The following is a 23,997-nucleotide window of genomic DNA, read 5'->3' as shown; positions in this document are numbered from 1 at the left end:
TTGTAGGGGCCTGGACCCAGGAGTGAGGGGGTTCCCATTTGCATTTATAGAAAGTCAGAAGAGTTTGGCTGGTGGGAACAGAAGACCTTTTTGATTCTTAATGTTGCTAAGTCGGGTGACATGGAGGATTCCAGAAATTAGAGTTCCCCTTATTACATCCTTCAGACCAGCAGCTGCTTAAGTGATCTGCATGCCAACTGAAAGGAATTCTGAAATAATGTATTCAGATCCTGCTGTGGCCAGAAAGGATGGGGACCTGGGGGCAGAAATAAAGCCAAGCGTCTTGCCTCCTGGTTGACCGTTTTATCTGGCAGATGGTACTGCCTCTCCCCACACAGGGGAGTTCAGGTGTCTGTGAGTTTTTCCCCAGGGCTTTCATGTTGCATTTAATCAGGAGTGCTCTGACTGTCTTTCAGAGATGGGCTCCCAAGAGGAATGCTTAATCCTACCCCAGCATTTCATAGGCCAACACAACGCTGTGTCTACACAAACAGAATCATGGGCAGAGGTGAAGCGATTATCCATTTTCAGGCAAGGACCTCCTGTAGTTAAGAAAAGGAAGTGAAGGGATTGATTTAAACTGACCGAGATAATGTCTGTGGAAGGAGCTGATGGTAAAGGTTTCTGTTATTCAGACTAGTTTTCATATTGATCTGATTCATTGGGAAGTGGCTTGTCTCTTCTTATTCCTACCCCGGGGAAGATCCTGGGCAACTGTGCTATGCCTCACTCCTGAGAGTCAGGGTTTGAAGTACAGGTGGAGGCAGAGGTCGCTCTGCCTGGCACTTCCTAAAAGAAACCTAGGCCTACTTTTGTTCATCTTTTGCCCATAGGAGCCTGGTGAATGGGACGTTTTCAGAAATCAAGGACCGAATGTTTTCCCATCTGCCTTCTCTGCAGCTGCTGTGAGTATGAGAAGTTCCCTCTGCACAGTGGGGGGCCCTGAGGTGCCATCCTTGGAGGGCCGTCTCTGCCTCTTTGGTATCAGCCCTTCCTAAAGTACCCCAGCTCCGTGAGGAGACCATGGCTGCCTCTTGGTGTTAATTTACCCTGTGATGTCCCCAGCAAAGCACTGAGGCTCCCTGCTCAGCTCTTTGCTTAGTTTGATACCTGTTTTCTTCAGAGACTTTACTGTGGATCCCAACACCCAGATCTAGTAAATGGGGAGGTAATTGCATTGACTCATGACCTGAAAGTCACCTAAATGCACTGTTTCCCAAACACCTCAGTTTAAAAGAAGACTTCATTTTAAAATCTTAATGTTACTCTGGAAATAGGAGTGTTTCTAGTTTGCTGAGAACTTAAACCAGTCAGGCAGCATCCTATGAACTTACGTGCGTAATTTTATTTCATCATCACTTCATCGGTATGATGAAGGCATGCTTATGATGCCATTTGATAGATAAGGAAACTGAGGTTCAGGGAACTTAACTAACTTGTCCCAAATCAGAGCCAGGATTCTAGTCCAGGGCCAAAAGCCCACACTCCTAACTATTCCTCATCCCATCTCCTCTCTGTGAGCAATGCTCAAGTCCCTGTGGTGATGCTCATGTTGTGCCCTGTAACCCAGGCTGGGTAATGTTTGCTGATGAAAACAAATGTCCAAAAAGCAGTTTTCAAAAGCAATCCAGTGACAGGCAAAGTAAGAGTACACACCTCATTCTCTTGATCTGTGTTGGTTTCTTAAATTTGAGATGAGACTGAAATTAAAACAAGCAATGTGCTATAGAAAAATTTGGATAAATGGAATATAGGAGAGCACTATTCATCCTAAATAAACATACTCTTGATACTTTTGTTCTTGAAATCTTATATGACTACTTTTAACATTACACTTAACATTTTAAAATCTGAGGCCTCTTAGAAGTTGCAGTGCTATTAAAATATACTTTTCATATAATAGAAATACAATTTTAGGTATTCTTTTGCCAGTAGACTTGGGTGATGACTCAAATAGAAAACTACGTAGTAACAGTCTTCTGAAAGTTTCTTAAACAAACTTCTTTTTTTTTTTAACTATTGTTATGGGTCCAGCTGCGTGACTTTGGTCAAGTCACTTAGCTTCTCTGGGCTTTTATTTTCGTAAAAATAGATTTGGATTAGATCTTTTTAGATCTCTAATTTTATGATTGCTTGTGTACCATAAAGCATTCACTGGCTGTTTAGTCATGCTGAGCATTATAGTGTTTTAAAGTCACAGCTATCAGATCATATTTACTGAGACACACAGGGAAGAAAGGAGTAGAGTTCTGGAGAGGACAAGAAAATCTGGTCAAAAGGAATCCACTTGCCATCGTCTCTAAGAGCAGGCTGTGAGAATCAGGTTTTTGACAACCAAATGTGGTCTCCTTAGGCTAAGAAGAGCTCATGTTTGCCCACAGATCAAAACGTAGCAAAGGAAAGAGAAATGGCTTTACCATGTGACTTAAGTTTTACATCTCTGCATTGGAATCTGTCTCTTACTTTCAGATTGCTGAATTCTAACTCATTCACGATCATCCGGGATGATGCTTTTGCTGGACTTTTTCATCTTGAATACCTGTAAGTTTTGTGCTTTGTCTATTTGCTGAACATTCGGTATCTTGGTAGAATTTCCGGATTGGTTTCTGTGCTGGAACAGCATCTCTGCAAGGATTTAGGGGTGGAGAAACTGGAGAACACCCCATTCTCTTTTCAGCACTGACCTTTTATAGTTTACTTGCTTACAAACATGCTGGGGAAGGAGGAGGCTGGAGACAAAGAGGGAGAGACAAAACAAAGAAGGAGAGATAGTCATTCATTCGCTGCTGACATTTAATTTGTCATGTAGTAAGCACAATTGGAAGTTGCGTTGGATATTTTTACCTCTCATAAATAGGCATGGATTTGCTGACCAGCCAGAAATAGAGCTGCGGGGCTCTGAGGGTTACTTATTTTTAAGAAAGCCTCCCTATTTGGGGGGTACAACTTCATGTTGTTCACTCACTGTTCTACATCTCTTTTGCAGTATCTCCTATGAATTGCTACCGAGGATCTAATTTTATTTTATTTTTTTCCTTAAAAAAAGGTCATTTTTCCCTTTTTTGATGTGCACATTTCTCCCCTCGCAATGAGCTTTGCCCTTGTTCTGATTTCTGCCTTTTCTTCCTTTCATGTCTTTTTTCCCCTTTAAGTTCTTTCATCCTTGTCTTTGGTAACTTTGTAATAATGTTAATCCTGCTATCAGATGGGATATCCTCACTTAGCATTCAGAGGGATTTTTAAAGCCTTGTCTCATTTTCTTGTCTGAATTCAACAGGTAGGTATTGGAATTCTAGACACATCCTAGATATAAGAAAGCTCTCTGCTGACTTTGTGTCTTGAGAAAAGATGTTCCTGGAGGAATTCTTTCTCCAGAGTATACATAATATGTGTATTCGCATAATACTCTGATATTATCATATACATAGTATGGAAAGTGTAGCAGGACTGCGATGCTAAATCTGACTAGGGCCTATCAAAGCACATACATAGCCAATGGAGGTAGCAGTTGTAAAGCTATGAGTTTTCTCTTACGATAGTTCATCTTATGGTCAAGGTTATTGGAGAGGAAGTTAGCTCATCAGTTTATGGTGAAGTCTATTACTGAAAAGACATCTCAGTTTTAAAAACCATCAGTGAGTTCTCAGTGCAAGAATCAAGAACTAATTCGTTGATGATGTTGTGTTTCAAAGCCCCAACCATGGAGCATCTCATCAAAGACCCTCTTATATTTGACTTAATATAATGCTGTAACTAAAATTTAGTTCTCCCTGAGCCTAGAGAATAGTCGTAGTGAATTCACATCAATTATTTCCCACAACGACCTTAAAGCATGGCCAGTGGTATTATTGCAAGATCCCATGTGCCAACCCTGTGGGGTTTTAGTACAGAGAAAGAAGTTTGGTTCCTACTCAACTTCATTATACTTCCTACTTCCTAGTAGCTTAGAGAGCTTGAGCTTTTCCTGCCTTGTCACCCATTTGCTTGGTGACTAGATGGTGTAGGACACGATAAACTCAAGGTTGCTGAAAACCAAGCTTGATAGAACTCTCCCCCAGCAAAAAACTTTAATGTGGAGATATAAAACAAGGGAACCCTCTCAAGGGACAGTGACATTAACAGAAGTATGAATAGCCAGGCACCGTGAAATGTGGGATTGAGTAGGGAAAATGTCTGGAAGTGCTCCAGTCTTGCAGAGATATGAGAATTTCTTGCCTTTGTATAGTGCTTTCTTCTTTATTTCTCCCCATGATGTTTTTACCCATGTTGCCATCTCAGAATTCTTTGAAGACTTCCATGTGACTTCTGGAAGGAGTGCAGACCACACACTCCCGTGCACGCATTTTTGCATACATCCTGCTACCACATGGAATTTGGTGTAGCTGACCTAGTCTTCAGAGATCAATTCTTATAATTCAGGAATACTTTTAGATTTTATTCTGAAAGCTTACCAACATAGTTTTTTTGGGATACTAAGGAGAGAAAATTCATTTTAATTATACAACTTTTCCTCTTAGGTTCATTGAAGGGAACAAAATAGAAACCATTTCAAGAAATGCCTTTCGTGGCCTCCGTGACCTGACTCACCTGTAAGTCCTATGAAAAGTATCGTAAGTCCTCTAATATGTGGAGTAAGATTGGTTTCCTGGAGCCTCTCTGTTTCTTGGCTGTAACCGTCCCTGAAGGAAATGAATTTCTAGATTACTCAAGAGGTTTCTATGTTGTCAGTCAGACACTGGCTCATTGTGAGTACGCACATACTTGTCTTTATTATCATCTCTATCAACCTGAATTGCAGTTATAGGCCACATGACTGTGTGGGAATTAAGGAGCATCCTGGGGTGTGAGGAACTTGTGTTGCTTGATGGAGGAGATGGGAAGAAATTTTTTTTTTTTGAGACGGAGTCTCACTCTGTCATCCAGGCTGGAGTGCAGTGGCATGATCTCGGCTCACTGCAGCCTCCGCCTCCTGGGTTGAAGCCATTATCATGCCTCAGCCTCCCGAGTAGCTGGGATTACAGGTACACACCACTATGCCTAATTTTTGTATTTTTAGTAGCAACGGGGCCTCACTATGTTGGCCAGGCTGGTCTCGAACTCCTGATCTCAAGTGATCCACCTGCCTCGGCCTCCCAAAGTGCTGGGATTACAGGCGTGAGCCACTGCACCCAGCCAGGAAGGAAATCATTGTGGGTCTTATACCTGCTTGGCACCAGGCACAGGGCTGGGTGCTTAGTGAGCCTTCTCTTCTTCATCTTTCATAATAATCTGTGAGTCCCCATTTTACAGATTTTGGAACCAAGGCTTAGATGACTAGGTGGAATGTTGGACCAGAATTAGGACAAAGTAGAATAGAGACATTTTCATGGTTCCTCTCATTTGAATGCAAATCACTTTTTGTTTTATATTGGATTAATCTGTGGTTTCAACTAAGCTCTCTGCTTCTTTAAGAGCTTTCTGGAGATAAAATTAAAGAAATTGATTTGAAACTGGCATATAAAAATGAAGCAAGTACACACACTTAGCAAACGTATAAAATTTATAAAACTAGAAAAAATAGTGGCTGTGTTTATGAAAATGTAAAAATGCTCATTATCTTGGTAGGAGTAATTCGTTAGCCAGGAACCAGGTCCCATTTGCATGATAGATATTTTGAGTTTGAGTAAGATAACATGTCTCATCTCTGTAGTCAGCCTGCCTGCCATAAAGACAGTTGGGAAAATTGGAGGGTTTTGACTGGAAGTGTTGGGCAGGGATGGTAGTACCTTCAGCATGTGTAACCCTGACTGGTACAGTGTGGACATAGTCATCTAATGAGGAAACCATTCACATCAAGCCCCGATATTGGCAAAGGGGGTTGTCAATAGGCCAAGCAAGCACTTGATTCTGGAACGCCCACAAGTACAGGCTCTGCCTAAGTTAAAGCCTATCGGGTAAGGAGATGAGGGAGCAGACATGGGAGGCTGAAACATCTGTGTCAGCATAGTTGATACTGGACAATGTCCTAGGTCTTCATTTCTTCCTATAAAAGCCTTTATTGTTTTTCAGATTCAACCTAAGTGTCAAATCCCCAAATTCCTGTAGAGACTACAATTGTGGGCTTGGAGTCGTATAGGCTTGGGTTTAAATCTCAAGGCCATGATTTATTAATATTGTTTAACTGTCTAAGATCAATTTCCTCCTCCTTAAAATAGGGATAACTATACTGATTTCATAGGATTGCTGTACATAAAAGGTTAATGCTTGCTTGCAAAGCATCTAGTCCATTACCCATGGTAAATGCTCAAGGCATAACTGGCATCATCATCATCATCATCATCATCATCATCAACATAATTCCTTCCCTCCATGCATTAAGTCCCAACTTCCTCCATGGCCCGTCAAGTATCTTTGGCAGTTTGGGTGGCCAGACAGAGTCTATTAAGGAGACAGCTGTGGGTGTCTGAAGAGGAACAGCTGTGGCCAGATGAGTCTGGTTCCCAGAAGTCAGGAATTAGGGCTTTATATTTGAGCAAAAGCTCTGGGCAGATTATAAACCTAAGGCAAAGCCCATGTGACGGGCTGAGTTAGCCCAGATGGCAACTTTCATTTGCTCAGATGGCTGTGGTTCTTCCATCAGCAGGAGGGTGTGAACAAGCAGGTATCATGCGCGGGTATTTGCATATCTTTGTGCAGGTGTACAAAGTGTCCTCGGGTGCATGGACTTATATACATGAGTGTACATAACTGTGTTCCTGTGTGCATGCTTATGCATTTGTTTCATTTGTTATCATGTGTACATGTGTACAAGAGGCACCTCCTTTTCTGTGGTATTATGCACAGAGAACACAAACACAGAGGGAGCGAGGGAGTCCTGCACTTGGGTCCAGCGAGCATAGAATGCGTTAGAGAAGAACCAGTTCATCCTAGTGAGTAGGACCACCCCGCGGTCAAGCCTACAAGTCAAGCCTCTCCTCAGCTCTCTAACCTCATTTCTCTGAGTGTCTTCAGAACATCAAGCTTTCGGTGCTCCCCCACCCCATCCCACTGCTTTTCCTCACATCCTTTCCCTTGCCCGGGATGCTGTTTCTTCTGCCCTTGCTCTCTCTCATCTGCCTTTTCTTTCAAAGTCCAGATTAAGTTCTATCTCCCCAGTTAAGCCATTCTCCATCTTCCTCTTCCCTCCTGCCATTGGCTTCATGCAGCCAGCACTTTACTGTCTACAGTGGCCATACTGGTTGGTGCTGTTGCCTGGGTGTTCGTTTTATCTCCCAGCACGTTGGAAGCTCCTGCAGGGCAGGACTTTTAGTGATCTTCCCTTAGCTCTGTTCTTCCCCCAGTGTCTAGCACAGGGCTAAGCCAGCAGGACGTACTTTCTGATTTGCTAATTGATGGATGGCTTCTTAATGGAGTTAGATTTCCCATATGTGCTCTACTTCTGGACAAGTCAGGTGGCTTTGTTTTTTTTTTTTTTTTTTTTTTTTTTGAGATGGAATCTCTCTCTGTTACCTAGGCTGGAGTGCAGTGGTGCAATCTTCGCTCACTGCAACCTCTGCCTCCCAGGTTCAAGCGATTCTCCTGCCTCAGCCTCTCGAGTAGCTGGGACTACAGGCGTGTGCCACCACGCCTGGCTAATTTTTTGTATTTTTAGTAGAGACAGAGTTTCACTGTGTTAGCCAGGATGGTCTCAATCTCCTGACCTCATGATCCACCCACCTCGGCCTCCCAAAGTGTTGGGATTATAGGCGTGAGCCACCGCGCCCGGCCAGGCGACTTTTAAAGTTGACTCCTCTAGGCAGGAGATGCATTTAGTAATTCAAGCATTTAATATACTGTGTAAAGAATGAATCAATTCACCTCCCTCCCCTTCTAAAAACCTCTAAGAAAAGAGAAGCTACCAGGTCTCTAAAGTTCACCCCCGTGCTTACGGAAGTTCCTATTTGGAATTTGCTTGTTGAAGTTAAGCAGCTGATTTTTATCTTCCATGAACTTTTGCAATGCTTACAGACTCACATGCATAGGAAAAGAGACATAGATCAGGTTTCAAAGCATTGAAGGAGCTGTGCCAATCTGTAACTAAAATCTAGAACATTTGTTTCCAGCAGTCCCATGAAGCCCAAGGGACAGGGAACTGTTAAATAGTTTTAGAAATAAAGTAAGTGCCATGATTTGTAGACAAAATGAAGTGGAAAGGCAGGTGTTAAGCACTTAGTGTGAGTGGGGTAAATAATCCATCTAAATAATTCTGCTTTCTGAAATCTAAATTGAATACTTGGAACGTTGCTAAACACTCTGCTTTTTTTTTTTTTTTTTTTTTTTTTTTTGGCTTTGACCATTCTGTATATACTTATCATATCAATACAATAACTTTCAATTAGTTGAAGTTTTTAGCTAATAATGTTAATTAGCTAAAACATTGTTGTACTTTACTTTCCAGAAAAAGTGACCATCGACCAGGAAAAAAAATCAAAATGAACACCCCCCTTTTAAAAATTTCCCAAATCTCTTTCAGAGTAGCTTCAGTCTGATTACATATTCAGCCTATTTTCCAACACAGTTAAAAGTGTACAAATACATCATTTAGAAAAGAAAGGTAAAAGAGTACATGAAATTTTATTTAAATCCATTTGTGGTCACCTAGATAGAAAGGGGCATAATTCAGAAACTATGGGTCTCCGCATATTAACTTGGTGTCCTGAAGCAAGAATATTTGGGCTCCAAGCTTTCTACTATGTCCAGCTAACCGACTCTAGGTAGGGAGACTCATTTCTTTAATTCATCCTTCTGGGATGGGTCATTATGATGATACAGAAGACGCATTTCATAGATATCTTAAATTGGTTGGGGCTGAATTGCTTACATGTTAGTCGTTTATATGTTTTGCTGTTTGCATTCATATGTGTAAAAGAAAACAAAAGTAGGCATCAGTTTCTTGGCTGACTCACATTAGAGTGCAGTGCCTGGGGAAATCACAAACTCAGTGTACATCATTTCAACACTCCACGTCTTTCTACATCAACAGCCCTGCACTGTGGACATTCATCTTCACAGGATGATGATAGGGCACTGCAAAATCCTGAATCATCGGAGAAAGAGTTGATGCTGTGCATTCTAGTCTATTTCCTGGAGGTGGGGTGTGGACTAAGATGTCTTAGAATGATCTTTAACACCAAGAGCAAAAATGCAAAATGGTTTTGGGTCAACCTTTATTAATGTGAAAATGAAATTGATCATAGTCAATCATTCCCTACACATTCTGATCGGTTGAGATTTTATTATGTTATTCTTAAAGGTTAGAGCTGAGTCTCTTTATGTAAAGGAGTATTGACTGAGTCCTTTCTTAGAATCACGAGTAATAGAATTCACTTAGATGGACCATTAGGGAACTTCTTGGGACAAGACTGTAAATCTTCTTTTATCACTCACACTTTGGTGCTTAATACATTAATTCAGCAAAGATATACTGAGTACCTGCTGTGTGCCAGGCACTTTTCTAGGAACTGGGGATAGAGCAGTGGACAGACAGACAATAATCTCTGTCCTCATGTGGCTTATGTAGAGGGGGAATACACAGCCAGTAAACAAATAGATAATTAAAATATGTAGTGTGCCAAATGATGGTGGTACAGGGAAGGGAGATGTGCAGAGGCCTGAGAAGTGGTGATACTTGAGGACAGACCCAAAGGAGGCAATGGAATTCCAAATGGATAGCTGGGGAAAGAACATTCCAGGCAGATGACCAAGTTCAGAGGCCTGGAGGGTAGGAGCATGCCTCACCTGTTGGAGGAATAGCAAGGAGGCCAGTGTGGCTGGATCAGAGATCCACTGAGTAGTTGGAAACCGATGAGATGGGGTCTCCTAGGTAAGCAAGAGTGGAGGGAGTCAGGCAATAAAGGGTCTTGCCTGCCACCGAAGGAACTTTGGCTTTGATTCCAGGAAACATGGGAAGCCATCTGAGGTTGAGCACATATACATAAAGAGCTTAAAAAGTGCTTTTTGTAAAAAAAAAAAAAAAAGAAAATGTATATTATAATCCAGCATCTCTTATGTTATATTTGCATAACTAAGCTCGTTTCTCTATCTCAATATTGATGACCAAAGCTGTGCTATAAGTCAACAGCTTTATCTGAAGGGAGTTGAGAGTGACAGGGCATGAGATAATAATCACATTGCAATGTGACTTTCTTGTTCTAGTTCTTTGGCCAATAACCACATAAAAGCACTACCAAGGGATGTCTTCAGTGATTTAGACTCTCTGATTGAACTGTAAGTAATGAAATTTAGTTTATGTGTGTTTGTCATTGTGCCCCAGTTAATCATGTCTTTCAATCCCCTCTCACCTTTCTTTTATGCATTTCTTTTATGCTGTGGCTAAAAATCTGTAACAAAGTAGTGCATCCTGGGAAATAGCATACAGTTTGTATTGTGTTGGATTTTGCCATTTTATACTTAGCACCATGAGGCCAATGGTAAATCACACTTGCTGGGTGGGAGATCACCTCCCTGAGATGGCACGTTCACCTGCTTTATCTTCTAGCGTTGCTTCTTACTGGATGTAGTGGTTTTTTTTTTTTTTTTTTAGATGTAGTCTTGCTCTGTTGCCCAGGCTAGAGTGAAATGGTATGATCTCCACTCATTACAACCTCTGCCTCCTGGGTTCAAGTGATTCTCCTGCCTCAGCCTCCTGAGTAGCTGGGACTACAGGCGCACGCCACTACCCCCAGCTAATTTTTGTATTTTTAGTAGAGATGGGGTTTCACCATTTTGGCCAGGCTAGTCTCGAACTCCTAACCTCAGGTGATCTGCCTACCTTGGCCTCCCAAAGTGCTAGAATTACAGGCATGAGCCACCGTGCCTGGCCTACTGGACGTAGTTTTAACAAGAGCTTGAAGTTTCAATTGTGTTTGTGAAAACTGTCTTCCTACAATATCCTCTTTATGTTTATGAGAACCTCTGTTGGGGGCTGCTCTTCTATCATATGTCTCCCATTTCTGGCATGGCGTGGAGACGAGAGCATTTGGAGAGATGATATGTCCTCGCTGAGAGCTCTCTGGACATTATACAGTTATTCAGTTAAATTCCCAGGTGCTGAGGAGTATTAAATAAAGTCAATGATAGATACAAGAAACAGGAGATATTAATTACAAAATTTTTTAAACTCCATTTTTAGGGGGTTTTAAATATATCAGGATGTTAATAATTCTGGCGTTTCGTGTTACTACCAAAACATGTCAGACACATCTATTTCTCTTTGTATGTGTTTGTGTTTTATTTTGATTTTTAGAGATTTGAGGGGTAATAAATTTGAATGTGACTGCAAAGCCAAGTGGCTATACCTGTGGTTGAAGATGACAAATTCCACAGTTTCCGATGTGCTGTGTATTGGTCCACCAGAGTATCAGGAAAAGAAGCTAAATGACGTGACCAGCTTTGACTATGAATGCACAACTACAGGTATTCAGAGCCTATCTCATCAGACACGGATATTTAGAATAATCTCTTTGTCTTTCTTTTACACTGTCAACAGAGAGTGGGGAAAAGTGAATATAGAACTGTTTATCAAAATTGTTTTAGAGAAATTTTAAACATTCTAAAGAAATGAATCGATGTGGTAAGGAAAATCTCTCAATAGTTTGGGAGAATTTTTGTTAACTGCCCTGGCTTTATTTTTGCTTCTTTACGAAATTCAAATTTCTGTGAGGGTTTCATTTTCTTAAGTCAAAGTATAAACTTGTGGGTTTGGCAGGAGAACATTTTCAAATCAATCTAGGTTTCGTAGCAGGCCAGTGCAGGGAGGCCTAAATTACTCGGTTGAGACTGTTCTTTTGCTTTAGGAAGATGTTCATTGGACATTTAACTAACAAACATCAGAATTTTTTTTTTTTTTTTTTTTGAGGCAGAGTCTTACTCTGTCGCCCAGGCTGGAGTGTAGTGGCTTGATCTCAACTCACTGCAACCTCCACCTCCTGGGTTCAAGCAATTCTCCTGCCTCAGCCTCCTGAGTAGCTGAGATTACAGGTGTGCACCACCACACCCGGCTAATTTTTGTATTTTTAGTAGAGACGGGGTTTCACCATGTTGGCCAGGATGGTCTCGATCTCCTGATCTCATCATCCGCCCACCTTGGCCTCCCAAAGTGCTGGGATTACCGGTATGAACCACTGCGCCTGGCACAAACACCAGACTTTTAAACCCACAAATGACTTTCAGAGTCCCATGTAAGAAGAGATAACTAGGTAAATTATAACCAATGGCAAAATAGAAAATAAAAGTTAACAACTAGTTATCAAAAGGAAACAGCTCATATTGAGGGAAAAATGTAAAGAAAGCTTGATTTTGTTTTCCAGGGCCTGCCACAAAGTTTCAGTTTATACATTTTTCAGGTTATAAGATAAAACCAAAATACTAACTGCCTCCACTGTCACAACATGAGGCCAAAGGTATTGGTGAGTATCTCCATTGGAAAGGCTTAGGTGGGGTTTCTACAGCTTCTAAAGCCAGAGAGAGGAGGATCAGGCCGCTGTATGAAACCTGCTTACCCAATTTATAAAAATAAACATTCAGGCTGAGAGCTGATATCTACAAAGCCTCAAGTCATGTCAGGAGAAGCAGCAGGAATGAGAAACAGAAAATTGTTACAGAAACTCAAAAGACACCAAAACTCCAAGAACGAAATATCACATTTAGGCCAGTCCCCGCTACCACCTTCCAACAAATAAACAAAAACCCAGAAAGTAAAGATCATCTCTAGGTATCTTTGTTTGTAAATAAGGGACCCTGCAAGTTCTATTCTTTTCTGATAGACAACCTGAAATCTCACAGAAATGACTTTTCCTTTCATCATCAAATAGGGGCTTATTCAGCTGTGTAATTGGCAGGTGCCCCACAGTCAGCAGAGGCCACTACGAGGTTAATTTATTGTATTTTAGGGCCAGGGCAATAAATCAGAGGTCATAGTCGATAACATTTGCACCAAAAGGTGGCATTCAAGACTATTTGGCATTAAATGCTAAATTTAATTAAATTGAATTAAACCAAAGCTAAACTAAAGCTCACTGAGACTTCTCACTACCTTTTCTCTGGAGAGTTCTCGAAACGCCAAGGTGAAATTTGCAGATTTTCCCTTGTTCTCTTCACACCTGGCCATAGCGTGGAGAAGCTTTGCTAATCTCTGATGGAAGTAATGGGCTATAGGGCCGTGGGAATAGGAAATAATTTCTACAAGAAAACGTATTTTCTGAACTTAGGGCCCTGAGGATAGTTATAAAAGTGATCCAGGCTCTGAGAATTGTTATTGGAATGGTGGTAGCTTGGAACTGAGGTAACCTGTCCTCATCCCAACATGGAGCAGCAAGAGGCCTTAACACATTTTAGAGCCTTCTGTGTCTCATGCAGTATTTGTCTTCATGAACAACCTTCCTACTAAACTTTAGAAAGTCAGCGCTAGGCTTTCTGGTGAGAGGGAGATGATAATTCTGGCTTTGTGCTATGGTTTTATCCCTTTAAGACTCACAAACAGAGATGAGGCTCTTGCTGACAGTTTCTTCCATCGGGAAAAAAATGGTACAACAAAGTTGTGACCCACCCCCAAACATAGGCCCTGCTGTGTAAGAACTAGGTAAACAAATTGTGAGTGTTTGGGGTTCATATCTTCTGTTCAGATCAAACCTCAGCCTCTGTTGCTTCATTAAAAGCTAGATGGGGGGTAGGGGCATGGGGTCGGGGGAACAAATGAGGATGGAGGGAAAATGGAAAGCCAAATTCGAGAGTTCATGGTACAGTGATCGTATTCTTGCCAAAGGTTTAGAAAGAAGCACATTTTCTGAATACGATTGTTTTCCTTTTCAACTCAGATTATCAGAAAACGGGTGAGTTTTCTCCTGTTTCACTGTTTTTTTCCCAGAGAGAGGAAGGTACTGTTACCATTCTATTCCTTGGCCAAGGGGTTTAATTCATATCACAAAGCCACCATTGGGCTGTTTCAGGTCTTTACATTAATCAGCTCTTGAACCCTCCCCTTCAAGTCTATTTTTAACCACCTCAAAAGTCCCTGTTACCTACTGATGATTCCCTGTGTTAGGTGGGTAATTCACTAAATTCCTTAGAGGAAGTGAATTTTGCATCCTAATTGTCCTGTTAGCTTCCCCTTTTCAGGGCTGATGAAAATGCACAGAGAAATAATGCATTAATGTGCAGTTTCTCTCCCAGTAGGATCGGCGTCATGTATAATTTATTTTCTGCAAGTGCTATAAATAGCTATGTAAAAATCTGTTGATTCCACTGGGAGAAAGGCCTAAATTGGAAGAGTCCCACTGACATCATGAACTTAATCCAGTGTGAATGGAAGTGGCAGTTCTTTTTGCAGAGTGCCATTAATATTTTAACACTAGTAAATTGATGTCACATCAATATGTATATTTCTGAGATCTTTCCACAAGAATGTGCTTTTGCTGTTTGTGAGAAGTAAATTTAATTGGAGGTGGGAGAAGATATTTAAATTCCTCTGGTCCTCTGATACCCACAAATATATATGCATCAATCATTTTCTTTTCATTCTCTCTCTCTCTTTTTTTTTTTTTTTTTTGAGACAAGGTCTTGCTCTGTCATCCAGGCTAGAGTGCAGTGGCACAATCATAGCTCACTGCAACCTCAGACTCCTGGGCTCAATCGATCCTTCCACCTCAGCCTCCAGAGCAGCTGGGACTACAGGCATGCACCATCACGCCCAGCTAATTTTTCTTAATTTTTAGTAAAGAGAAGGTCTTGCTATGTTAGCTAGTCTGGTCTCAAACTCCTGGCCTCAAGCAGTCCTGCCTTGGCCTCCCAAGCTGCCAGGATTACAGGCACAAGCCATCTTGCCTATCTTGCCTGGCCCTGTTCTTCTTTTTTCCTTCTCTTCCTCTTCTTCCACCTTCTCCTTCCTTTTTTTTGGTGGGGGCGGGGGTGGGTTCTTCTATTAAGAGTTAGATTTATAATTCAAATGATTTAACAATCTGTGTCATGCCAGATAATCAGTATGTAGGAAATATTATGAAACCACTATATGGGGAAAATAGATTAAAACAGGGCCACGAAAGGCTAGATTTGTAAAATGCTCTGCACTGTGACAACTCCTTTTCATCCTGGGATTCTTCAATAAACACAGAAACTTTCTAGTCTACACTTTAAACAGCCTGCCTTTTTAAGCAAATGCTCATGTTTCTGAGAATTCAGAGTGCAGTAGGGAGGCTAATGGGAGGGAGGAGGTGAGTGAGTTATGGGCATCACGGGAGTGCTTAGAACTTTTGGCAGACTCGGAGTAGTCGAATGCAACCGGAGATGTAGGAGAGGAGTTTATAGCCATCTTGGTTGTAATTAAAAGAAAGCAGCTGTATTCTCCAAGTCCTTTTATATCCCCAGAAAAGGGAGCACATGATGACTGCTGCCATTTCCCCTTTCTCTGTCTACATGTGAACACAGAAACCAGCAAAGTCTTGTGCAGTGAACACACGCTTTCTGGCTTCTACACTGTTGGCACTGCTAGTGCCAACAGGAGTGAACAGAGGTTCACTTTTTTCTGTTTATTTATCTTTGACCAAGCAACTATTATTTTGGTGGTGGGAGGGGATTGAGGGAGAGCCATGACTCTTCCCTAAGTCTTCAAGTAGGCAACTGAATACTATCATTGTTGCATATGTCAACTACTGAGTGATCACCATAGCACTGCAGTATATACTTACATGTACCGTTGCATTTAGTCTTTATGGCAACCTCATGAAATAGACACCACCTTCATTTTACAGGTGAAAAAAGAACCTGAGGCTCAATTGTCTTGCCAAAGGTCATGTAACTAAAAGTGCTTCTTTCAGTGCCGTCATGGGATCCCAGTGCCTTAGCCCTACTAAATATGGACTGTCTACTTGCTTTTGAAATAATCGTGAATCAGAAGCCCTTCACCAGGATGTTCTGCTCTGGACTTGGGGATGGGAAGGTACCCCGTCCACTAGAGCCACTTGTCCACACTCTCCCTCAGTCACCTCCTGCCTGTTGGGCTGCAGAGGCAGCCTCTTTTCTCCTCCTTCTCCCCACATCTTCATATACCACTCAGCCTCCGTCCCCTCCCCTGTAGTCTTTAGAGTGGGCTGAGAAGCAAGGCCAGCCCCCTCACAGTGGTTTAGCCAACAAGTATTCAGTAAGCACCTACTCTGCCCCCAGAATGAAGGGAGGGGCACCTCTAAAAGGTAACATGTATTGAGCACTCACTTTGTGCTAGGCTAAGTGGGTAGGAACCATAATACCCCTGAGACCATAGCAGAGGGTTTGGTTTGGTTTCCAATGTTCAGTGTGCCATTTGGGGAGTGTACCATTCATTCTGAACGTGCAGTGGGGTTGTCTGCTGACAGATAATCCCGAGCTAGGGTTTATAAGAACTGGAGATAAAGGGTCAGGTAAGTTTGAGAAGCACCACATCAAACAAAAGACAGACTTCTTCCCTACGGGGGCTGTTCTGAGAGAGCTGGAAGTACAGCATTTTCCAAACTCACTGGACCGCAGCCCCCACTTGTCACAGAGTGATTTGCACGGCAGTTTTGAGAATGTTGCTGTGCAGCCTCCTGTCCGTCTTACCACTTTGAAAGCCAAGTCTCACCAAATATGTTTAAAACTCTGAGATCCTTTAGCCAAACTCGGGAAGCTGTTTCTCCACAGGAAGCTGTACTAGAAACTGTGCATTCTGTCTGATAATCCTGCGCAAGCCAGGACTCTTTCTGGAATGTCCCAGAGTAAAATACGCTGTGATGTTTGTGTTGCATCTCTCCTGTCCTCCTCCTCCTCCCCAGTCCTTTTCAGAGCTGATGTGATGATGGAAAGGTGATGGTGGTTGATAATCCCTGCAGGAGATTTTATGAACGCTTTTCTTTTTAAACACCCATTCCCAGATTTTGTTGTTCATCAGACTTTACCCTACCAGTCGGTTTCAGTGGATACGTTCAACTCCAAGAACGATGTGTACGTGGCCATCGCGCAGCCCAGCATGGAGAACTGCATGGTGCTGGAGTGGGACCACATTGAAATGAATTTCCGGAGCTATGACAACATTACAGGTGTGTTGTGGCTTTGATCAGATGTGTTGAACTAATTTCAGCATTGCGGCAAGCCTGCGGGAGGAGGAATGTCCTCTGTATTGAGGGAGAGCTCAGCTCTCTAACCTGGTTAGAGCTGGGGAACACGTCCCAGCCTACCCTCTGGGTCTCTCCAGTTTTTGTCTTGGTGTGGTCCATTACTGAGAGAGTGGAAACCTCAGGTAGTGATCCTGCTTATTATTGATGATCATTTACGGGTTGCATGTGGTGGGAGGCATTTTCTAGTAGTGGTGAGAAGTCACACTGAGAATCCCTTGTCCTGAGCAGTATGGGAGCCCAAGTCTGCACCAGCTTCGTAGCAGCTAAATGATGCTTTGACTTTCATTAAGCTGATTGTTAACTAATATGCTAACAAACACACACACACATACCCTATAGTTTGTTCCTAGTGCCCTTTGCTAAGTCCTAGTGATCACTGCTTTCTTTTAGTAAGTACATACGAAATAAGAATAAATGGATCCCTAAATTAGGCATTTGGGATATGAATTAGTTAACACTTCTTTCAGTGCCATCGTGGGATCCCAGTGCCTTAGCCCTACTAAATGTGGACCGTCTACTTGCTTTTGAAATAACCTTTGAAAGACTCCTCATTTATCAACGTGCAATCTGATAACAATACTGTGTAAACAGTGCCACAAAGGTCTAATTATCACCCCAGGAGAGGGTTTCCTTTAGAGGTTCCTGATGTGGCCTTACAGCAGCGTTTTACTGTTGTAGGAAGAAGCATATTCAGGTAGAATTTCTGGGTTGGGAGGCTCCTAAGAGTCTCCCAAGCACCAAGTGGCTTCCCAGCAGGTACAGGGATGTGGGGAGGCAGGGAGAGCTGCTAATGAGCCTTATCTCATAGTGTATCTCGGTGTGAGATGTACATCGGATGCTCCGAGGATGCCATTTCAGATGAGCTGGCCACCGTCGGGCCATCTGGCCTCCCCGTGCTGAGCTCACCTTCTGGAGAGTAACGCTCTTGGAAGTGCAGACTCAGCACAGAGTAGCACAGGTGAACCTGCTGTGGAAGCCAAGAACAAGGGAGATGAGGAAGTGAGTCCATGTCCACGTGGTTTTGTGCTTCCCCCTTTGTCCTGACATGGAAGATAGGGAAGGGGAGGATGAGCTGGTCTTTCTGCCTTTTCTCCTCCTCTCTGGTAGGAGATGGGAACAGAGTGAAGCTTTGCTGTTTTCTGTTTTTTGGTTTTTTGGATTTTTTTTTTTTTGAGACAGGCTCTTACTCTGTCACCCAGGCTGGAGTGCAGTGATGTAATCTTGCCTCATTGCAACCTGGAACTCCTGGGCTCAAGGGATCCTCCTGCCCCAGCCTCCCAAGTAGCTGGGACTACAGGCACACACCACTGCACCCAGCTAATTTTTTGGTTTTTGTAGATACAGGGTCTCACTATGATGCCCAGGCTGGTCTCAAACTCTTGAGCTCAAGGGATCCTCCTGCCTTGGCCTCCCAAAGTGCTGGGATTATAGGCTTGAGCCACCGTGCCTGGCTGAGCTTTGCTCTTGAATAAGTTCCAATGCCGATGTTGGCCGTGAGCCTGTGAGGCACCAGGGCCTAGTTTATCGCATTGGAAGCTCATAACAGCTCTTGGAGTTACACCTGCCCATAGGTTAGAGGACAAAAGCTCTCTTCTTTAGAGAGAGGAGGCATGCATACTAGAAAGAGCTCAGGTTTTGAAAACTGATGCACATGGCTTGTACTTCCAACTCTGCCGTGGTCTAGGAAGAACGTGTGCCTTTGAGGCTTGGTTTTCTCATCTGGGAAATGGGGAGTGGATGTGCCTCATGTGGATGCTATGAGGATTGAGTGCACAAACCGAGCGCTTCTCAAAGCTGCCATCCTTTTCACAACCTTACAAATGATGAGTTCAAGGCTTAGGCATGTCCAGTCACCCACTGTTTATTCAGGGCTGAGCCCAGGGTTCTCATGGTTGTACCCCACTGGTTTTTTCTCCCAGGTTGACCTTGGTAGGACAACCCTGTCTTTCTTTTTTCTTTTCTTTTCTTCCTTTTTTTTTTTTTGAGATGGAATCTCGCTCTGTTGCCTAGGCTAGAGTGCAGTAGCGCAGTCTCGGCTCACTGCAACCTCCGCCTCCCGGGTTCAAGCGATTCTCCTGCCTCAGCCTCCTGAGTAGTTGGAACTACAGGCACTCGCTACCGCACCCGGCTAATTTTTTAATTTTTAGTAGAGACGGGGTTTCACTATGTTGGCCAGGCTGGTCTTGAACTCCTGCCCTTCTGATATACTGCAGCTGGTGGCATTCTTAAATTTACTCATTCATTCTCAAAGATTTCTTGAACACTTACTCTGAGCCAGGCATGTTCTTGATGCTGGGGAAACGGCAGTGAATAAACTAGATAAAACTCTGGCCAGGCGTGTTGACTCATGCCTGTTATCCCAGCAGTTTGGGAGGCCGAGGCAGGTGGATCACGAGGTCAGGAGTTTGAGACCAACCTGGCCAGTATGGTGAAACCCCGTCTCTACTAAAAATACAAAAACTAGCTGGGCGTGGTGGCATGCGCCTGTAGTCCCAGCTACTCAGGAGGCTGAGGCAGAAGAATTGCTTGAACCCGGGAGGCGGAGGTTGCAGTGAGCCAAGATTGTGCCACTGCACTCCAGCCTGGGTGACAGAGTGAGACTCCATCTCAAGAAAACAAAACAAAACAAAAAAACCTCTGCCCTCAGGAGTTCCCATTCTAATGGGAGAAAGAGACAATAAGAAAGAATATTCATATTGTAATAATTATTGTAAAAATAATTGTAGTATTTAAAAAAACACATCAGACAGAAATGTGCTAAGGAGGGGAAATAAAGTGAAGAAGGAAGATGTGGAGTACTGTGTGTGGGAGGATTTGAAGGCTTGGGTAGAGGGTCCAGGAGAGGCCCCATCAAGAAGGTGCTACTTGAATAAGACCTGTGGGACTGCAGGGATTGGTTCGCATGGAGAGGGTGGAAGAGCATTCCAGGCAAAGGGAGCAGCAAGTCCAAAGGTAGAGGCAGGAGAGCATCTTTCCTGTTTGAAGAACATCCAGGGGGATGGTTTGGCATGAGCCAAATGAGCCAGAGGGGAGTTGCAGTTGATGAGTCCAAAGTCAGAAAGGCTGATCATGGAGTCTCACAGGTCCTAGGAAGGACTTGGCTTTTCCTCTGAATGTCCTGCAAAGCCTTGGAGGGTTTTGTGCAGAGGCAGGAGGATGCAGGTACCTGGCTAAGAGGCTGGATTGTGTCCAGCTACCGGGTCAAACATAGCCTTTTAGAGTGAGGGCACAAAGGTCGAAGCACAGTGGCTAGCTAAGAGGCTATGGCAAGAATCCGGAACCCAGGCAAGCGAGTATGGCCTGGACCAAACGGAGGCCACAGAGCTGGTGGGGAGGAAGTCAGTGCAATCCAAGTGGGTGTGGCTGGGGCCAGAGCCCTGCTGGACCTTGTTAGTTTCCAAAGATTCCTCAGCCCCTCAGTCTCCAAGTCTGAATCATCCCACAGCTTGGCAGCATGACATGAAGCCCACCCGGCTCCTCTTTTCACCACCAAGCCCAAGAAATGAGTTCCAACATCAGACTGGCTTTTGATCATCCTGGCTCCAGCCCTTACTAGCTGGTGGCCATGGCCAAGTGATTTAATGTGCATGAGCCCCTTTCATCTGTAAAGTGGAGATTTTAGGAATTTCCACTTTATCTGTAAAATGGGATCAGCATAGTATTGGACTCAGGGAAATACTGTAAGGATTTTTTTTTTTTTTTTTTTTTTGAGACAGAGTCTCACTCTTGTCACCCAGGCTGGAGTACGGTGGTGTGATCTCGGCTCACTGCAACCTCCACCTCCCAGATTCAAGCGATTTTCTGGCCTCAGCCTCCCGAGTATCTGGGATTACAGGCACACACCACCATGCCTGGATAATTTTTGTATTTTTAGTAGAGACGGGGTTTCACCATGTTGGCCTTGGAGTTCTTGAACTCCTGACCTCAGGTGATTCACCCACCTCGGCCTCCCAAAGTGTTAGGATTACAGGTGTGAGACAACATGCCTGGCCAATACTATAAGGATTTAATGGGGGTGAAATAGGAGCAACCCTCCTTTTCCCCCCACAGACTCTACCTTTTTGATTTCCATTAAAACTGCTCCACAACTTGCATGAGCATAGGGAATGCAGAGACCAGCAGACTTCCCTGAAGGAGGTAGAAGGTGGTGCTACAAAAGGAAGGGGGATCACTTCATGGAGGGAGGAGACGAGCTGTCTCTTGGTAGCTGGCATTGAGCCTGGCATAAGGGAAAGCCCTATAGCACACGTGGGTAGGCAAGGACACTGTCCTAGGTGCTACTTGCTTCAAGAAGAACAAGGTAAATGTGGACCATTCTCCCTCCCTGTGCTGTGCACACCTTATTTGACATCTTGTTTGGCCATGGGGTGGTCCCCAAGTTGACAAGGGCAGGGCAGGATTTTCTCAATCCATGCACTTCCTCCTTTGCAGGCCTGGTGAGCATGTTGCCAAAGGGATGGCTCCAGCTGTCCATGTGCGCCAGGGGAGAGAGAGAAACCCATGGTCATGTTCACCCTGAGGTTCACTTCCCCTTGTTCTCTCTACGTCTCATCTTGGCTTTCTCAATTTTGGTTTATTTTGTTCGCCTTTTGATTTCTGTAGGCTAAGTATGTTCCAACCTGTAATCCCTCTTCACACACACACACACACACACACACACACACAGTGATCTGTCTGCTACTGACAACTCCATGGCTAACCTGGACAGAGTGTGTTACAGAGCATCTCCGGGAAAGGAATTCCTTCTGTTTCATGCGGTCCTTTGGCTGTGACAGGCAGACCTCTAGGACACTTCTAGGGGGTGGTAGCCTCCATAGCCAGGTGCTCAAGAAGGGGACGAGGAGCCTGCACTCTCAATTAGTGCTGGCAGGGTGGAAATCAATGCCGCTTTTGAAGAGCAGCTTGGCAGTTAAAACCTAAAAGCTCAAAAATGTGCACCACATTTGCCCCAGCAATTCTTACACTTGAGAACACTGCCAGATGGTATCAAAATGTTATTTAACAATATTTTAAAGGAAATGTTATTTTACAATAAGGAAAAGCTAGAAATAATTGCAATGTCCAACAGTAGAGCATTAATTAAGTAAAATATGGTGCATCCATGCAATGGGATACTGTGTGTAGTGTCAATATCAAGTTGTTGAAGAATCATCCACATGAGGAAATGTTCACAGCATGGGCACCAAGTGAAAAAAAAGTAGATTATAAAATATCTATGGATAACGTAAACCCCAGTTTTTTAAAAAAGAATACTTGAATATGTGCATAGATTAAAAATTAAATAATATATCAAGATATTAAGTGTTATTTCACATTTATAGTACAACTGGTTTGTATTTTCTTCTTTGTGCTTTTTGGTTCTTTGGTATCAGAGTATAGACTGAGGCCAAATTATCTGAATTTAAATCTCAGTCTCTACCACATACTAGCTACGTGACTTTTAATAAATTACTTAACTTCTCTGTGCCTCGGTTTTACCCTTTATAAAATGGGGATGATGATGATGCTAAGAATAGTATATGCCTCATATAGTTGTTATAAGGATTAAATAAGTAAATGCATGTAAAGTGCTTAGAATAGTGCCTGGTCATACCTATACACTTCTTAAGTTTTACCTCTTAGTATTTTCAAAATTTGCTCTGGTAAACATTTAACACACATATCCTCAGGGAAAAACAATGCAATAATTAGTTTTAAACAAGGAAAAGGGATTAGGTCCTTGCAGGAAGACCAGAATGGTGAAAGAGAAAAGTAAATGCCACTCTGAAAACCACCCAGTGTCAGCCCCCAAAGCCAATCCTTAGGATAGAAATGGAATCATCCTTAGAATTTGGGATTCTGGCCAAATTCACTTTGGTCCAAATTACCTAGAAAATTAAAGGAAAGAAATAACCTTTAATCGAGTGATCTAGATGGAGGATCAGTGGTCTCGTAGGTGGTCCTTTGCTTAGTGGTTGGTCTTCTGGAATGGGGAGGTCTGGGGGGCATCTGGGTGCAGGGTGATAAGGGATGGTGGGAGGTGAGCCAGAGGGGAGAGTCACCACGGAAAATGGTCCCCTGTCTCTGCAAAGTCTTAGTTTTATGACGTCTGAGCTAGATCATTCAGACTATTGCTCCTTCTTTAGATATTTATGCATGCCCACTATGGGCAAGCACTAAGGGGCAAGATCTTGTGATTATAGTGACAATTGCTTCAATTGTTCAATAATGATAGCCACTAATGATCAATCACCCCCTAGGTGCCAGTGCTCCATGCTAAAAACGCTTGCCATGAATGATCTCATTTCATCCTTATAGTCACTTGTAAGATCAGTGCTGGCAGCATCTTCAGTCTCATTTTACGAATGAGGAACTTGAGCACAGAGAGTTGGGTTAACCAGCACAGGGTCAGAAAGCTTACAAGGTGCGGGGCTGGGCTTTGAACCCTAGGCCACCTGGTCTGTGTCATAAGGTTTAATCCTACTCTTTCTGCCTCCACTTGGCTTCCTTTAGCTCTGGAAATCAAAAGAGCCCAAATGTCTTCAAGAACACTCAGAAATCTTTTTCTCCTGCCTCTGAGACCTCACTCCTGCCTTTTTATCATCCCTTACCCCCCCCAACCCCCCACCACCCCAGAAGAAGCTTGTTTAACTGCCTCCTTCTGCCATATGGAGTCAGGAAATACTTTTTTTTTTTTTCAAGGATACACATTTTTTAAACTGACAAATTAAAATTGTATCTATTTATTTGTGTATAAAATGTTGTTTTGAAATATGTATACATTGTGGAATGGCTAAATCAAGCTAATTAATGTAGCTTTATTTAAAAGCATGATGATAATTCCCTTGGTGCGTTAGTGAGTTTCCTGAATTGTATGCCT

The 23,997-nt window shown here is 43.1% G+C and overlaps 1 protein-coding gene across 1 annotated transcript in view; it reads left to right on the top strand.

Annotated features, from left to right (window-relative positions):
- The window catches only part of LGI2 (leucine rich repeat LGI family member 2), a 29,168-nt gene that overhangs the window by 1,540 nt on the left and 3,631 nt on the right, over positions 1-23,997 (top strand). Inside the window, exons 2-7 of the mRNA XM_003826908.6 lie at positions 834-905; positions 2,470-2,541; positions 4,518-4,589; positions 10,174-10,245; positions 11,264-11,433; positions 16,896-17,060. Coding sequence (XP_003826956.3) covers positions 834-905; positions 2,470-2,541; positions 4,518-4,589; positions 10,174-10,245; positions 11,264-11,433; positions 16,896-17,060 — 623 coding nt within the window. The remainder of the gene's footprint in view (positions 1-833; positions 906-2,469; positions 2,542-4,517; positions 4,590-10,173; positions 10,246-11,263; positions 11,434-16,895; positions 17,061-23,997) is intronic.

The sequence above is a fragment of the Pan paniscus genome, chromosome 3 (genome assembly GCF_029289425.2).
Source record: "Pan paniscus chromosome 3, NHGRI_mPanPan1-v2.0_pri, whole genome shotgun sequence".
In the NCBI taxonomy this organism is placed as follows: domain Eukaryota; kingdom Metazoa; phylum Chordata; class Mammalia; order Primates; family Hominidae; genus Pan; species Pan paniscus.
Note: the sequence above shows the minus strand (reverse complement) of the source record. Positions and strands in the feature narration are given on the sequence as shown.